This window comes from Heloderma suspectum, chromosome 4 (assembly GCF_057233095.1).
Source record: "Heloderma suspectum isolate Gila_16-S chromosome 4, 16-S_ref, whole genome shotgun sequence".
NCBI lineage: Eukaryota > Metazoa > Chordata > Lepidosauria > Squamata > Helodermatidae > Heloderma > Heloderma suspectum.
The window spans coordinates 212,401,128-212,419,748 of record NC_139461.1 but is presented as its reverse complement, the minus strand read 5'-3'; the positions used below and the strand labels follow the sequence as shown (position 1 = coordinate 212,419,748).

Genomic DNA, 18,621 nt, shown 5'->3' with positions numbered 1-18,621 from the left:
CCTGTAGTACTTGGAATTCTGTTGTATGTTAAGCACAGTTGTATCTCTTTAATTCAGGGGTGGGCAACTTCTGGCCCTCCAGATGTTTTGGCCTCGAAGTCCTATAATCCCTCACCATTGACTATGCTGGGTAAGGCTGATGGAAGTTGTAGGCCAAAACATCTGGAGGGCTACAAGTTGTCCACCCCTGCTTTAATGCTAGGATACGTGGTGGGCATTCCTGAGCAGTGCAGATGCTACACTAACATGTTCATTTCTGTTCTTCCCACATATCACTTGCTTTCTGAATTCATTAGACCAAAATGCTATGCTCAGCATACTTCCTAGAAAAGATTAGGAAAGCAGAAACCAGTATCAGCAAAATGGGTGATCTAGTCATGAATTTCAATGCTGGCTGGCTGAATTACAGGTCACTACTCTGGGATTATCTACATACTCTAACATCCTAGTGATGAAGAATTGTCTTATTTGTAATGGACTTTCCACCATGAATGGAAAACAATTACTTCAAAGTATGATGCATTGCCTTTCTTCCCAGAAATGAGTTTTCTGCATGTGATTTCTTGGTCATATTTATTATTCTTAGGGTAACTTCATCCACTTGGCCTGTCATTCATCCCGCATGATGTGAAAGTGTTTTGTGGCAGCTCTAACCTATGAAGTAATAGCCCTTAGGTTTGCCAGTTAGATGACCTTTCATAAGGAAATGTGCAGTAATGGCAATTGTCAGGGTGATGTCCTGGGAAATCTCCCTTAAAAAAAACTAAACAGTATGATTGACAACAAAGTCTAATCACTTCTTGATTAAGGTGCTTGATCATGATATACATTTTCAAAGGAAGAATTTTTAATTACACCATATCAGTTAGCAAGGATGGGGTATGGGGGAATTTATTGGGTTTGAGTAAAAAGATTGTTGGCATTATGGCCGCATGGAAGCAGAAGCCAACCAAGGGGACTGTTTGGGTTGTATCCAATGTTAGTCTAACGTAGGTCCCATTCATTTTAGTGGGTCTTCTCTAAGAAGAACTAACATTGGATACAACCCTTTGTTATTATTTTTTGAAAAAGGTGCAAAAGCTTGATCGCCTCTTGTTAGTACTCATAAGTGGCTAGCTAAAGCACCATTTTAACAGCATTGGAGCAAAAATACATTAGATGGGCTGGAATTAATATATAAGAATAAGCCTGCCTTACAAAAAAGAGAAGTCTAAGTTTCCAAGTTGGGGGTGATGACAAGGGCTCTATTCAGGAGTGGTGAAATCCACAGCAATATATTATGGAAAAGTAAGTAAAGCAGAAGCCCCAGACTGGCTCTTAGATAATCCTATGAAAATATCAACGGGATCCCAAACCAATCATCCTGTTCTTTTTTGGCCTACTTAGTTGGAATTAATCCAAAGTTCTCAAAACACACACATTAAAATTACAAGATAAGCTAATATGATGCTCTTAGTTATGACCACATTCCAAGCTTCCATGTTCTGCTCTAGAAAGACGTCTGTGCAAATTATTTGCATACATCTCCCTGGATGTCATTTCTGTAGAGGAAATCCTAGTGACCCAAACAAAAATGAACACTTTAACTGGGTAAATTGCATCACTGTGAAAACAGTTCAAGGAGGGTTGCTCAATGATATCACTATGAAGCAATAGCCTTCTCTGGAAGTCATGGAGTATTTGTGTATATAGTTTGACAATCATTTTGACTAATATTAATGTTGCATTGATAGTGAGTTTTGCATTTGACCTTGACCTGTATTAGATTTTGTTGCATGGGCACACATTAGGAACTATACATTAGTTTTCATTTAGGTAAATGTGGAGCTAGATTAATGACATAGACAAAGTGTGGCTTCTCTAAATAGTGTGAATGACTAAATGGATTGAATTAAGCAAATAAAATGAACAAACTATTTCAATTCAGTGTTAGACCCCGCAGCACTAACAATATGAATTTCTTCTTCCACTAGCTATGGAGTGGAGATGCTGGGCATGCATTACATGGGTGGGAAACATCTCATGTCTCATATAGTGTTATATGGGTGTTTGGCTTTAAGATTATAAATAGGACTGACATTAAAGCAGAATGACTTACCTGAAAAATTGTTGCATTAAGAATAATTGCTTATTGCAGAAGACTCTACTTTGACATTGTTGAACGTTGGTTAGGAAATGTTATTAGCTAGTTAAAAGGCTTTTTTTGCCCAGAAATTAATTGATGATTGAATGATTGATTGATTGAAAGAAAGTATTTTTAACTCACCCTTCATCCTAAGATATCAGGATGGTAAACAAAAAACATCAATCAATCTTTATTTGCTTAAAACTAAAGGTCATCACAAAGAACAAAAAAACGTAAGAACCAACATATACTACAAATGTAATGCAATGAAAACATAAAGCAGTGTTACAATACAAACACATGAGAGGCATTAAAAGCAGAGCAGACTAAGTTCAAGCCAACATTTAAATAATTACAGTGTCAAAGACTAGGCTAGGATCCAAAGAACTATGTAACTAGTTGTGCCCAAGGAAGTCTTAGACTTCTGCTTCTCAAAACAGCAGTCTCCTATGCAGTGTACCAACTTCATTTTGAAAGTGATGGAGGTCTGCCATTTCTTTTTCTTTTTATGTGTACTGGATGCACACAAATCTTTGGACTCATCTATAGTAGCTCTTGGAATCCCTAAGTATAGCACAGAAGTAAATAATTATTAATCCCCACTTTAATTCTCAGCATTGACACTTCTCTCTCTCTCCCTCTCTCTCTCTCTCCCTCTCTCTCTCTCTCTGAATGGATAGATAATATTGCAAACCACTTACATGTTGCGAGACTAATATTCTACAGAGATAGATAAATGGATAGATGGATGAAAGTGTTGACATAACAAAAGCAATGCAATGTTAATTTCCAAGTATACCATTTTGTTGGGACGTGTATAGGGTTTGTTATTAAGTGGGAAATGTTGTTGTGCTTTGCAATAAAATCATTTAAAAGAAAAGCAGACACATTTTAACAAGAAAACATGGGTGATGTTAGAATCCGCTAAAATGAAAGGGAAAGGGAAAATATGAGCAATGCAAAACCATGCAGGCTCCTCAGCTACAGATACATGTACTTAGTAGTAAGTCCTATGTGTTTCCATGAATTTTGCTTCCAGGAAGGAATAAAGCTTCAGATTTTTCACTGGAGGGGAAAGGTAACAACAGTCAAAGCAAAATATAAAATTCTTACCTGCCATCAGTTAGAAATTGCCCTTATCACAATCACCATGGAAGATACATTGCTGGAAATAATCTTGTGTGTATCCTTTCAGCCACAACTTCACAAACATTCTTTAAAGATGTTGTTCTTTGAAACCACTTCAAATAACAATATACCTTACCATGGAATAGTAGAGACATCTTTTTGTGAATCTTCTGGATATTATGAACCTGCAGTCTGGGCAGCTTCTCTTCTATTCACAGGGCATGCTTGATATCTGTTTGCCCATCATCTCAGAACAGCTGGTAGATGCAATCTTTACCTGATCGCTTCTGAGGATAAAAGAACATATTTACAGTGAACAACATTAGGAATCGCTTCACAAGTGTGATGTTCTCTTTTGCAAAGAAATTAGCATGCATGAACCTGATAGCACACGTGCAGATAAAATATTTATAGTATACTGGATTTGTCACTTAGAATTGCTACTAAACTAGAAAGTAAACCAAAAATGATGGGGCAAAGCTCAAGATTTGGAAGATATTATTTTAGAAATGAATTCTCTTTCCCTGTGTGTATCCATGTTCTTCATGTTCTTCATTATAAAAAGTACAGTCATATTTTTCTATTGAAGGAAATTAGTTTGTTTTAAAGAATATTGTTTTTGTAGAAGAGCTCTAGTATTAAAGATAATATTTTCAGTCATCTGTAATGGAAACACTTTGTCAATTTTACAGTGCTGGGCAACACCCTTCTCAAGGCCTTTCTCTGGAAGAAATGAGGAGAAATTTTCCGTACCCACCTATTGACCGAAATGGTAAGAGGTTTCTAGATTTAATAAAGACAAACGGTTGGATCCAGGCTTGGTCATACTTAGAGCAGACTCATTGAAATGAATGGGACTTCAGCTAGTCATGACTAACTGAAGTCTCATTGATTTCACTCTAAGTATGACTAAGTTTGAATGGGTTAATCCATTTCTTTGGAATGAAAGTGATGCTAAGAATTGGAGGTGCACTGACAATAGCAAAACAACAACTTTGGTAATTAGATCTGGAGATCTTTCTACTGCTGACTGAGGACGCGAGAGATGTAATAAGTATCCCAAGACTTAGGAGAAATTGAATCACACCTAAGCTCCTCCAAGTACATTGCCATGATTACGACCATCATCTGAAGATTCCCACCATTTCATACAGTCTTCTTCTTTTTAGTTGTACATTGAAGATGTTTTAAGTGTGCATCTAAAATGTAAAGGGTGAATACAATAAACACATTTGCAAACATATTTATTATGTAGATACACTTGTTAGGGAGCTGTGATTGACTGCAAATCTTTGTTGAATGTTCACCCTAATGCCAGCTCCATGTTTCGAGAGGCACTCAGCAATGTGCCATCTACAGCCCCACTCTGATTTGTAGCCCCTAAGGATCATGGGCAAACCTACTGTGTAACCTGGCAGATCATCAGACTTTTCTTTCTTTACTTTTTAACTAATGAGTGGCAGCCTCCTAGAATCCACCACTTTATTTTTCCTACAGTTCCCTGGATGTTGCACTACTCCAGGTCATTGGGAGAAAAACAAAATGGTGGCTGCCACAAAAATGTAGGGGGTCCATCACCATGATAATGTGATGGCCACATTTTGTTTTCCCATAGAGTGCTGGGCAGACATTGTGGGAAAAACAAAATGGTGCAACAAGACAAGTTGAGGCTGCCATAGCTCAATGCTTGGGGAGGGGCTAAGGGCATAAGAGCCCTGCTCAGACCAAGGGTCCATCTAGTCCAGTATTTTGTTAACACAGTGGCCAACCAGCTGTCGGCGGGAAACCCACAAGCAGGACAAGAGTGCAACAGCACCCTCCCCAAGTATTGCAGGCAGGCATCAGTCTGGTAGGCCTTCCCAGACTGCGGGTGGCCCTACAGCTGCCACTGGCTGACACCAGGCATGGAGCACTCTAGAAAACCTAGGTTTGCTCTGTGTAATATTTCAAAGGGCTTTGACTGATAGCATTTGAAAAAGTAATGTAACACTTCTAGTAACTGGCTTATTCCAAGAGAAGACCTGTATACTGCGAACGTCTGGAGCAGAGACAAACACTTGCTGTGACTTTCATGTTAGTACTGTATATCATGTGTTGATTGTCACAAACAACTAAGGCTTGTGAAAATGTAGGGATGTACGAAAGTGACTTACCTTTTTGAAGGGTGACATTTGCGGTGGGGGGGAGGCGCTCCATCCCTCCCCCTGAAATTCTCTCTGGCCGGCTCTGCTCCATGGACATACCGCGGAGCTGCCGGCCGGGGCCATCCGCAGCCAGACATCCGGCCGCTGGGCAGCCTACAGGGACGCAAATGGCAGCTGCCGTAGCCACCACCATTTGCGTCCCTGTATTTTGCTGTGATAGGCTACGTAAATATTTACGTAGCCTATCATGGGGGGGGGGAAACAGCGGACGCAAATGGCGGCGGCTACGGCGGCCACCATTTGCGTTCCCTTTTTTTTGCCGTTTTAGCCTATGTGAATATTTATGTAGGCTATTACGGCGGGGGGGGAAGGGAACGCAAATGGCAGCCGCCGTAGCCACCGCCATGTGTGTTCGCTGTTTGTTTGGGGGTTTTTGCCATGATAGGCTACGTAAATACTTACGTAGCCTATCACAGCCTCCGCAGGGACGCAAATGGCTTCCCTGCATTAGCCATGATAGGCTATGTAATTATTTACGTAGCCTATCACGGCTATAATAAAGAAGCGAATGGCGGCTGCAGACGCGGCCGCCATTCACAAGTCAGCGCGGATGGCAGCAGGTAAGTGCTCCATTTCACGCACCTTTCGGGGGGGGGGGGCTTCGTTCTGCCACGGATTTCAGGAGGCCGAATGCACTGGCATTCGGCCTCACCGAGATCTGTGGCGGAATTCTCTGACATCCCTATGAAAATGTGTAACTCTTTCTTGGGAACAAGAAGTCCCAGAAGCTCCACCAGGGGTGCAGGGAGTCTTGCTGTAGCTCAGTGGTAGAAGTCATAGGCTGATGTTCAGGTATGGCTGGGAAATACTCCTGTCTGAAACCTTTCAGAGCCACGGCTGGACTGTGCAGACAATACTGAGCTATATATTCGATATTAGGGTTGTGTATCCGATTTGTCCAAAGCCCAAGCCAAATTGGGCCCCTTTGGACTATTTCTGGTGCTTCTCAAGGTGAAACAAGCTTCTCTCCGAAGTGACCGGAACCAAAGCTGGACCCTGCATGAGGCTTCATTGGCAGTTCAGCTTCAGAAAGGTGGGCAGTGTGTCAGCAAAAACAGCATCTTTTGCATTCATTTCTCTAAACTTTGATGAGGGGGGGAGGGGGCTGAATGGCTGACAGGCCCACCTTTCATCCAATTCTGCCAAGAAATAAAACAAGTTATCAGCAGTTCCCTTAAAAACAAAAATCAAAATATAGAGGTGTGCAGCACAAAAACCACGGCACCTATTTTTCTTACATTTTGGCAGGCATAATCCCCTCCTAAGGGGCTACTGCCTGCAAATATCATCCAGTTCCTACAAATAGGAAAATGTTAACACCATTTTTAAAAAAATTCCCGTGATTGTCAATTGGAGACATGAAGCCTTGGATTTCCAAATACTGGCTTGGGTTTGGTTCCTGAGTCAAAGCAGACAGCCTTTAAATCAGTCCGAGCAGAAGTGGGCCATTTCTGAAGCACCAAACCAGGGTCCAAGTCTAATATTGTGGTTGGTAGACAGCTCTATTCCATATCTATCCCTGTTTGAGCTAGGAATGTAGAGAGAGCTTTGATGGGGTTCTAAGGTTGGATTAATCTGTACAAATGTCACCTAAAAACACCTGGAATCTTATCTTTATCCTTTGATCTACTACTCTACAATCTTCTCAATGCCACTTTGAGTCCCTCTGTGCCCATGTGAACCTCTGTCATATACAAGTACTTAATGCTATAGCCTTTTCAGCCCATGTACCACATTTTTGTTATACTATTATTGGGACTGTATACTCTGCCATGTTAGAATTGGGTTCTGTCTTCCTTTGCAACCTTTTAAAGGTATTTTCTTTTCACTCTCCTAACTTTTTTGCCTTTATAAGCAACATCCCCATATATTACTGCCTTGATGTTGAGAGACTCAATGACTAGGTTAGGCTGTCAAATATTACCGCAGAAGAATAATAGTAGCAGTCACATTTGACCAGCGACCCATATGGTAAAGGAATAATAATAGTCCATAATAGGCAGCTTGGTACTTGCAGTAGCAGCTATTGTCATGATAATTATCCAGGATTAAGGGCATAATTATTTCTAGCAGCCTGCTTATTGTTGATTGTTGGATCCCCCCCTTCAAGGTCAAAATAGGTATATTTTAAAATCAAATAGAAATGTGACAGTGTAGTAAAATATCTTGGTTCCAGTTTTCCATCAGCCATTGGTTTAAATGGCTATTGTGACTACACTGAATACAAATGGCAATGTATTTCCTATTTTGCTTCTAGCATTTTCCTTCAGAGAATGGCATGAAATTTGGGTGTTTCCAGTAGTAAAGAGACTCGTATGAAGCAAATTTACTTGGGAGCAAACCTGCACATTGCTTTGGTTAGAGGAGGCATCCATTTTATCTTTCTAAATATGGAGACTAGATGGAAGTGAAGGGCGGGGGGAGAGAAGGGGTTGCTGGGTTGAGTGGCATTTGTGACTAGCACCTGAGCTTCCCTTCACCTTCCACAGGTTACGTGTCGGATCCCATGAGTACAATGCGGTTTCATTCCTGCAGCAACAGTGGCAGCTTTGAAGACAGCGGCTGACAGCTGGAGCGATCAACCTGAAGAGAGTTTCTTCATGAAGTGGCAGCAACAATTCTTACTGTGTCACTGCAGCTTCCAGTCAACATACGTTACATCAAAGAGCCCTACATTGGCTTGCTTATTTACTGAAAGCTAATGCTTCCATCATAAATTATTCTTAAGCCCATTCTTTCTATACCAGTAATTTAAAGAAGGGGGGAAGGGGGACTATAAATCAGCTAAAGTTGCAGAGTTTGGGGCTGCGCTGTTTGCTCTGGGAATATACTACATTCATGCCAGTGAAGGTAATTAGGGGCTCTGGAATATATTTTCTCCATTACGCATGAGGTAAGGAAGGAAAAGTAATTGTTACACTGTAGGAAGTCCCAATTTGGGGGCTTCCCACAGTGTGACAATTACCTTTCCTTTCTCACTTCAAGTGCAATGGAGAAAATATGCTGCTCTACATTTCCTGTGGGATCACCTGCTCTCCCTCCTTTTCAACCACATGTCTTGGGCTATCATCCATCCCCTGGAACAGCTCTGTAACATCTCTTGTGGGGGCCCTACCCAATGGCCCTGGCATGTTTTACGATTCACCTAGTACCACCTGTATCTTCTGAAGACAAATAGGGCTTCTTAGCTTGATGCATGTAAAAGCACCCTCCGATCCAAACTTTGGGTACAAATTTGTTCCGAACACCTTCAAGAAGCCATACTGGAATACAGTATAGTTTAAAGTTGTGCTATTCAGGCTTACCAACTGACTAACTTTAAGAGGCCAGGCGTATCTTTTTATGGGCATTTTGTTTAATGCCGTCAGTTTACCAGTTTATTTTAATCCTCCCCTGAATGGTCATTTAAGTTTGCAAATCCCAACATAAAGATTTGCATAAATTAGGATATCATTCCTTCATGACTCCCTTGTTGCCCCTCATCGGACAACAGTGAGCCAAGGCTGGAGTCAGATTTAATAAGATTGCTGATCAATTTTCTCTGGGTCACTTCACACATTAGCCTCTTCATAAAGCTCCACATATACCGAACCTACCCCCACTGCCTGCCAGGCCCTGGCCCAGCCTCCAGAAGAAGGGAGGGGACACCCAGCTCAAAGCAAGCAAAGTGCTTGGCAGTGCTTAAGGCACCCTTACTTCCTTCCTGCATCCGTGGTTAGAATTCACATAAATTAATCCTATGATCTTCCATCTGTTCCTTCCCTCTGACATTACTCTGGCTTATCATGTGAGAAGACCACTCAGATGAACAGGAAAATGTGCAAAAAGGGGCACATGATCTGGTTCTTTTTTGGGGGGGAAAGAACAGAAGACCTTTTTTATTTGGACAAATGCTGTGTGGTTTCCTTTTAAACAAGATCAGTATCAGTGGTGGGCATCCCAGTTTATGCCCGGGACTGGTGTTTTGCCAATTGTTTTACCAATAGGCAATGGTTCTTTTTGGATATTCAGGGGCAATGGGTGAAGGAAAGAATTTAGCTAAAATAGGCTAATAAAGCAACAAAAAGCAAGACAGTACATTAAAAGCATAACGCATCTGTTCCTTCAGTCACTGGGAACCCCATGCTCTTATCAGATCAGAAAATCAGATAAGAGCTGTGACAAACGGCTCCAATAGCCTGCCCCATGGTACCTGTCAACTCAGCCTATGGTGAGGTTCTGCCTCTCAAACCTCCCATGGAGATTTATACACCTAGTGGGCTCTTTCTTCCCTGCTTCCATACCTTCTGACAAGCTGGGAGAAAAGACTTCAGCTCTGCCATTGGCAGGCAGCCAAGCCAGATGGCAGTAGTGAGCGTACGGCAGACCTTGGGTCTCTTTGCTAAAGATTAGCTAGAAGCTGGGAGAACGGGTAGGATTGAAGAGGCATTACACAGAAAGTGGGAGAGAAATCCTGGCCACAGATGTAAACTAGGCTCTTGCGCATTAGGGCATGAATAACAGAACAATTGTGACACACCGCTAGCTCTTCGATATACAGTGGTCTTCTGCATTTCTACTACAACCAGGTCCACCACAACCAAGCAGAACCCTCCTGTCCAACAGCTGGTGGGTTTGTCTCCTGGAAAACTACAGGAGGGGGTGTTGTTTGCTCTCTACAAGCAGTCTCTTTAGTCCCTGGACTCAATCAGCATCCTCCACCTTGGGCTCCTCCCCTCTCCCTGCAGGTGGGAGGTTACACACACACACACACACACACACACACCCAACCAGAATTAGTGGGGGAGGGGAGACAGTTGCCACCATTCCACAGTGGGAACTGAGCCCAGCTAAAATGGAAGGCCTCCTCCCTCTGCCTTCCATCTGTCTATCAGGTCAGGCAGCGCCCCCCCCCACCTGATGGCCTCCAGATATTTTGGACTAAAACTCCCATCATTCCTGACCATTGGCTATGCTGGCTGGGGCTGATGGGAGTTGTAATCCAAAGCATCTGAAGGGTACCAGGTTGGGGAAGACTGAAGTAAGACATGGCAGCTGGTGGCAGGAAGGAACAGGTTGCTGCAACAACAAAAAGCAAGCCCCTCTCTGGGCCCTTATGTGGTAGCAGCTCCTTTCTTGACACCACTGTGTATAAGTGTAGCAAGAGGAGAGGCCAAGAGGAAAGGGAGGCCCCAGCTTGGAAAATCTTGGAGCCAGCCCTGTGTTTTTTAAATAAAGATATTTCAGTATTTTGATCAGGCACAATTCAGATTCACCATGCAAACTGCCTAGAAGAATGCAGCTCTGGAGCATTATGATTCTGTTACAAAAGCTTTTACAAGACAGAAGGACAAGGAACTAAAGAGGGTGGCTATGCATGCCTGCTATTGCTATAGGATACTCTTGTGTTCTGCATCGATCTTTAAAATGCTGGAAGAGTCTTGCGGCAGCTCTCCAGTCTCCGCTAGGGATGGCGGAGAATTCCGCCACGGATTTCACTAAGGCCGAATGCACTGGCATTTGGCCCCCCGAAACCCATGGCGGAACGGGCCCCCCCCCCCCGCAGAATCCCCCCCAGGATGAAGCTTACCTGGGGCAGATGTTCCGGCGGTGGAGGCTCCGGCGGTGGCCGCAGCAGCTGGCCTCTCGGCTGGCTGCTGTGGACTCAAATGGCGGCCGCCGTAGCGGCCGCCATTTGTGTCCGACCAGGCTACTGTGATAGGCTACATAAGTATTTACGTAGCCTATCACGGCAAAGGCAGCCATGCAAATGGTGGCCACCATGCCATTTGCGTAGCTGCTTTTGCCATGATAGGCTACGTAAATATTTACGTAGCCTATCACGGCAACAAAACAAAAAAAACCGCGTACGCAAATGGTGGCGGCTATGGCAGCCGCCATTTGTGTTCCATTTTTTTCAGTTTTAGCTTACGTAAATATTTACGTAAGCTATTACAGCAAAAAAAAGGGGAACGCAAATAGCGTAGTGGGTGCTATTTGCGGTCCCCTTTTTTTCGCTGTAATAGCTTACGTAAATATTTACGTAGGCTAAAACGGCGGGGGGGGGGGAGGAACGCAAATAGCGCCCACTACACTATTTGTGTTCCCCTTTTTTTCGCTGTAATAGCTTACGTAAAGATTTACATAGGCTAAAACAGCGAAAAAAATGGAACGCAAATGGTGGCCGCCGTAGCCACTGCCATTTGTGTACGCGGGGTTTTTTTTTATGGAAGGCTGCCCAGTGGCCGGATGTCCGGCTGTGGGTGGCCCCGGACGGCGGCTCCACGGAATCTCCGTGGAGCGGAGCCAGCCAGATCAGGATTTTGGGGGGAGGTGCAGAGCGCCTCCCCACCACCACCCCGTCGAAAAGGTAAGTGACTTTCGTACATCCCTAGTCTCTGCCTTGCACAAAGCCTGCTCCACAGTGTCACCTAGCGCTTTTAAGAGGGAAATGACATATGCAACCTTTCCTGAGAAATTCATCCACTCAATCAGTTGTTGTTCTGGAAGACGTGTGTGTGTTGTGCACATGGAGAAAGACTATGCACAGAGGGTTGCCAGACTGCGAATACAAAATCCTGGACAAAAACAAGCTCAACGTATAGGGCTGTTGGCTCCTGCATGTTTCATACAATACTATATAGTGAGAAAATATAGTGTTGCAATGCCTAGAATCAAAGGTGAAGTATTTCACATCTCTGCTTGCCAGAAAGAGCTTCACCTGCTAAATTTGTGCATGTGAGGCTGCTGTTACAGTTTCAGGGACTGGGTCAGTTTTAAAAGGTGACATACACTAGACGTGAATAAGGCAATATGTTAAGATGCTTTCGTATCATACCATCAGTGGTGGCTTCAGGTCTTTGAGGACCCTTGGGAAAGACACCCCCAATGGGTGCCCTCCCTATGTGACTCTACCTTCCCACAGCCATTTTTACCAGCTGCTATTGCTTCTCATCCTCTTTCTCATCATCGCTACCACCTGCTTGCTTGCCAGACAGAGAGCCAGTGAGCAAGCAGGCTGTGGCATCTACTGCGTCTTCTTCTCACCATCACCATTGTCTGGACCAGAGCGAGAGGCAGGTGAAGAAGCAGGTTGCAATGGTGAAGAGGGGGAGCAAGTCCAGGGGGCTCTTGTCAATGCTAAGGTGTGGGGCCTTGGCAGGTGCCCAACTGTGCCTACCCTTGGCACCAGCCCTGAAGACTATGGAGGAAAATACTGAGCTTCAGATGCAGAAATGCAGAACCTATAAGCATAGGTGGTGGGGAGATCCGCACTTACTTATGACACAACTTCTTAAGATAGGATTGGCCTCCTAAACCACATTGGCCAAGATTTTCACTGGCTCGGTTTTTGTGCCTTTAACAGTGCCATGAATCACAGAAATTAAGCAGGAAAGACGTTCCTTCTTACCTTATCTTCATGCCAAGAAAATCTTACCCTGCTACATTTTTGTATGTCAGATTGCTGCTAAAGGCATGGGAGCAGGGCCAGTTTAAAAAACAACAACAACACCAGGCAACCATGTCCCTGCCCATCTGTTTTTCTTTTATGAAGCCCACCCAATTAAAATAACTCAGCAGGGAGACAGAGATATAGATATAGATGATGGTGCGAATTATGCAGTGAAGAAAAAAGCCTTAAAAATATTAAGTAGTTCTTTAAAAGTTTTGCAACCTCCCCCCACCCATACCCATATTCTCTCTTTCTTCAGTTTTCTTTTTGCCTGGCTGAGCATCACTGAGCACAAGAGCCACAATTAAGACACAGCCCACACATGTGATGCAGAAAGCAGAATGTGAACTTTGATCTTTTCTTTTCTCAGTAATGAGCAAATTCTGCTTTTGGAGTGGGGAGGGAACAAAACCAATGTTTCATTTGACAGCTGGGAGTGGGGGAAGAAACACCTGAGAATGCCAACATGATGGTGGGGATGATACATCATTGGAAAATTGAGAGACAGGGTAAGGGTGACAGTAATTCTCTGAAGAGTTGGCATGAGCAACCTGATCATGCATTTCACAGCTGAAAGAAAAGGGAGAGGTCACTGAAATGGCGGCAATGGCTTTTCTGCGTTCATTTGAGGCATATTACCCTAGGCAAAACAGTGAAGCAGAATAATGGGCAGTTATGGTTTGACAGAGACCTTTTCCGTGCATTGCTCTGATGATAAAACAGTGTTGCAGAACGGCTGCATTTTGAGGAAATTGGTTATAGGATTTGGCAATTGCGGTTGCAAATATGTGATTTGAGTTATTGATAAGGAGCTAGCAGGTTGCCGAAGGAACCAGGCTTCTATGAGCCACCACCACTGCAAGTCTGAGTTATTAAGGTAGGTCACAGGTGGGCAACTTGTGGCCCTTCTGATGTTTTGGCCTTCAACTTCCATTAGCCCTAGCCAGCTTAGCTAATGGTGAGGGATTACAGGAGCTGTAGGCCCAAACACTACAAGTTGCCCACCCCTGGCTCTGAGGCTGGAAGAAATGGACTGCCTTGTTAAAATTCTCTCCCCTGGCCCATCTACATGGGATATTTTCTCCAGTGCTGCTGTGGCTTAAAGTCGTTAGGGACACATGACATCTGCAGCCACCCCAGATTTTACCTGTGGGGAAGCCGCATTTTTGCAGAGTACTTTAGTCCATTGTTTTTCTTTAATTTAGCTCCCCTGCAGTTCAGCTGCTGTGTCCCCATCCCTCTGCTTTAAATTCAGTATGATGGGGGCATTCCTAGGTGTATGGCCATGCCCTCGGTAACCTAGGTAACTACAGAAACTCACCTGCCTTTCCCACACATCAAAGGCCTAGAGCACTCTTTTGAGCCTTCAAAATCACCCTGCACTTCCTTTCCCCCAGTGGGAGCAATTTGACTCAGTTTGCTTTACCTCACTTCTTGAATGTTATGTAAAATCACTTCTCCAATGCTGTGTAAAGTCGCTTCTTTGATGTTATGTAAGGTCACTTCTCCGAAGGTGTCTAAAGTCAATTCTCTGTTTTATTGCAATACCGATCTGGTGAGGTCTCGGTGCAGCCTGCATGTGCAAGCAGGGAGGAAGTGCCCAGGGAAGGAGGGGGGTGGTGGAAACTAGAACTCTGTGACAGTTTGCTGGTATGGGGCAAAATTGGGCAGGGGATACTCTCAGGGGGAGCCTTCAGATGCTGTACTAGAGAACCGGGCTTTTGGCTTCTCAAGGCAAAAGTGCGCACATGAGGAAAAATGGGATGGGAGCAATAACTCCATGGCAGATTGCTGGAATGCAGCAAAATGGGGTGGGGGGAGCCTTCAGATGCTGCACTGAATAATCGGGGATTTTGGCTTCTTCAGGGAAATCTGCACACATGGGGAAAAATTAGTTGCTCCCCATAATAATGTAGTAGCAGGGGGGAGCCTGGACATGGGCTGGGAAACAAGCCTCTCTCATTGGTTGAGCAGCCCCTGCCAGTTTGATAATGTTCAACTGTACTCCCTCCACTCCACCAAGGTGTATGTTCCTTTCAAGCAGTGTGTGATGCCTGAAAATTGGATTTTAAAGGTAGAGTGCACTCAGCACCCTGAGAGACCAATGCCGATTCCATGAAAATGTGGATAATACTCCAATGTGCTTCTTATTCCATTGTCGTAAAGATCCCCCCTGCCACCCATCCATCTCAGCTTCATGGCTGGGTTTCTCCCACCTTACTCATTTGGTTCTCACCAAGGGTCCCTCCCCTTCCTTCACCAAGTATCTCCCCCAAACTCCATATTCACCAACAAACTACAATTGCCAATGTCTTTCTGATTAGAGGTACTGTGTGACAGGTTGAAATTCAGTAGATGCTGCTTTCCACACCACTCTAGCTCCAAATCCAGGGAATCCCTTCATACTGAACATTGGCTGGTCGTGCCACTCCTAAAGGCACAGAACATCTCTCGGGGGAGACTGGCTGCAGCCAAAATTATGTATGCCTGAAAAGTGTATAATTTTCTCAGTTTCAATACCTCATTCAACCTGAAGGATCCAGATGGGAGCAAGGCTTGATTACAGAGTTACAGCTCCACCCTGGAGAATTTGCCTATGTAAGTTCAAACTTTTCAAAGGCAAGACTGTTTGTTTAAACTATTGTGTCAAGTGACATTTTCACTTGACTATTTAGGGTTGCTTTTTTTTTTCCCCAGGAAGGACTCCCATGCTTGTAAAAGCTCCATGGCAGGAAAAAATGCAACTTGTGCAGCTTTTTTGTGGTATGGAGATGCTGTAAAGGGGAGCCATTTCTCCTACTGAATGCCTGTCATTCAGCTGGTAAAGGCACAGGAGCCCAGCCAGTAAAAGGTCGAACTTCCTGCACAATGCATTTCCATTCACAGCTCCATTCAAGTGTAAGAAATTAATGAGGACTAGGAATAAAACAAGGGGAGCAGCAAGGGGAAAGAGCTGCTTTATTTGTCCAGCCCTGTTGCCAGCATCTGACCTTCTGCATTCACTTGGGATTTGCATTTCATTTGCTGATTCCTAGATAGTTGTTACTATAGTCTTTAGTAGTTTGAAATGCAAAGCATTTGATAAAGCCAACTGGTTGGATTCAAGCAAAGCAAACACATTGTTTTACTGGTAATTAATATAATTGGCTATTAGAAGAAAACACTGCCTCAGTTAATTGGTCTCTATAGAAGGAATATCAAGCCTTTGGGGGAAAGCGTGCTTCTCAGAAGCAATGAGTTATTAATTCAAAGGGATTGGAGGCATGAGCTGGGGGGTGGGGTGCCAAAATGTAAAATCCAGCCTGGTACAGAGTTCCCAAGTTGTCTGCTGAGGCCAAGTTAGTCTTCTCCTTTTCTCAGAAATGAAGTTCCTTTGAATTATATATCCAATCAAATATCCCACTGAGATATTTTCAGGACCATCCAGTTAACAGTTGCAGCATCATTACTAATTGTTGGAAAGCTGATTGTAAATAAGATCACTGATTTGTCTACATGGTTTTAAGTGCAGTAATGGTGCAATTCTATGGTCCCTGGGACAGCATCCCAAGAAAGATATGATCTCCCCCCTGCAAGGTTGGAGAGAGAACTCTGCCCTCAGAGAGAGAGATACAACCTCGGATCCTTCCTCTCTGCCCCCACAGAAAGTCCCTCACCCTTCTGACATTAGAGCTCCAACATTGGAGGAGGGAGGATCTGTGGTATGGCACAGGCAGAGCGGTGGTGATGTTGGACCATGCCCCCAACCCAGGGGAAACTTTATTCCCAAAAGAATTTTCTTCTCATTGCAAGGTATGGGAAGGAAATAGTTTAAAAAATGCAGAAGGGTAATGAATGCCACTCGGTTGTCACTTTCACCTTGCCACCAGGAGCCTGGCAAGGTGTTGGATATGTCAGGTGCTCTGACTTCGCAGTGCTCAGACCTCAGTGACAGAATTACCTTCTTAGCATGTCCACCCATAGACACATCATAGATTTCGTCATGCCCCCCCCCCCTTTTAGGAGTCTTCTGAGGAGGAGGAACTTGGCGTACTTGAGCTCAAGGACTCTTCTTCCCCCGAGAATGTTCCAGGTGCAGCATCGCAGGAGGATAGCGGACGTGCAGCTGAAGAGGAGGCAGGCCCCTCTGAAATGCCCAATGGGGGCCTCCCTCCTCCACTTTCTACTTCCCAGAATGAATTGGATTCTGAGGTAGACATAATGAGACCACCCAGCCCTTGAGAGTGACAAAGAATAAAATGTAGACAGAAGACCCAGCCTCTCCAGAAAAGCATCAAGTTACAAGCAAGAAATTCACCTCTGTGAAGCCTTTGTTTTATAGCTGGCTTTGCCAGAAAGCTTGTTAATGAGTTGTAAATGGGAGTTGGGCATGTCCTGGCTGTGGCTGCAATAAAAGCCAGGCAAATAGGCTGAGCATTTTGTTGAAAACAACACCCTTGTTTGCTTCCAGTGTTCATGTGTGTTCTGTGATCCTGAACTTCTTCCTTGGAGACTGGACTTCCTCGAGAACTTTGGATTGAATCGGACTTCTCCTCTTGCTTCACCCTTGACCAGAATCTGTGCTCAGAACTTTGCCTGGTATGAATTTTGGCCTGCTTGACCAACAGCTTTTTGACAAACTTCTTATCAGCCTGCTGTGAGTAGGAGCAGCCTTGAAGAGGCCATTATCATGACTTACTATTTCTGCTGGCAGGGCTCCCAGCCCAATTAAGTGGAGTGTGTTGGAAAAGGCATACTGAGTCAGGACAGATTTGTACAAAAGCCATTGAACTTTGGCAGCTGGTTAGGCCACATCAAGGATGGTTAACTGGGAGCCCATGGGCCAAGTGCAGCCTCCTTGTGCAATTTTATCTGACCTCTGATGGCCCTTCTTTCAGGCATCATTTGGGTTTTGTATGTAACATGTAAATGTTGATAGTGCCTGAGCACACATGCTCAGAGCAGTCCCTGAGAATACAGAATCTGGGCATCTCTGCTGCCTTCCACTTATATGAGTCACTGTGCAAAAATTGTCCCAACAATCATGCAATTCATGATGACTTTATCTCCATGAGGAACAGGACTATGGGAGGAAGCCCCTCACAGCAAATTCAGTGTGGCAACGTAGACCTATATACCTCAAACCATTAGAGCTATACATTACAGTCCCCCACCATACTTTCTTCCTCCTCTCATTCAGGTGTGCATACCTACATGTACATAGAAAAATGTAGCGTGTAAATGTATTTTTACCTGCATGTATGCAGAAAAACTTTAATCCATGACAAGAAACACATTTATTTATCTGTAAACACATATTATTTGCTTTGAATGGGGGGGGGAGCCACTGACCCAATATTATTCCACAGTAGAATTGGAAAACAGAACAAGTTTCAGTGGGTTCAAAGAGGTTTCAACCCCTGAAAGCAGACGTATTGCACATAATGCACATGAGAACAAGCAAAGGATCAGCAGAAATGCCACAATTTAAAACTCTGAACAGAAAAATAATTTACCAGTCTTATTTAAACCACACTGAATATTATACACACACACACACACACACACACACTTAACTGAAGAAGTGAAACACATTTTGTGGATAATTTATGTCTCATAAAGTGCTTTAGATATCCAAAAATAGAAATGGCAATCCAAGTAGATATTAATGCAGACACAGCAAATGTATATCACACATGATGCAGCTTGTCATGTTCTGGTGGTGCTGCAAGGAAAAATGGCCTTCACTGAAA

The 18,621-nt window shown here is 43.9% G+C and overlaps 1 protein-coding gene across 2 annotated transcripts in view; it reads left to right on the top strand.

Annotated features, from left to right (window-relative positions):
- Positions 1 to 8,188, top strand: part of TNNI3K (TNNI3 interacting kinase) — a 268,089-nt gene extending 259,901 nt beyond the window's left edge. For both annotated transcript variants that reach the window (XM_084852224.1, XM_084852223.1), the window contains 2 exons: positions 3,946 to 4,025; positions 7,947 to 8,188. In XM_084852224.1, the coding sequence (XP_084708350.1) occupies positions 3,946 to 4,025; positions 7,947 to 8,023 (157 nt within the window). In that variant the 3' untranslated portion in view covers positions 8,024 to 8,188. The remainder of the gene's footprint in view (positions 1 to 3,945; positions 4,026 to 7,946) is intronic.
- The last annotated feature ends 10,433 nt before the right edge of the window (positions 8,189 to 18,621 follow it).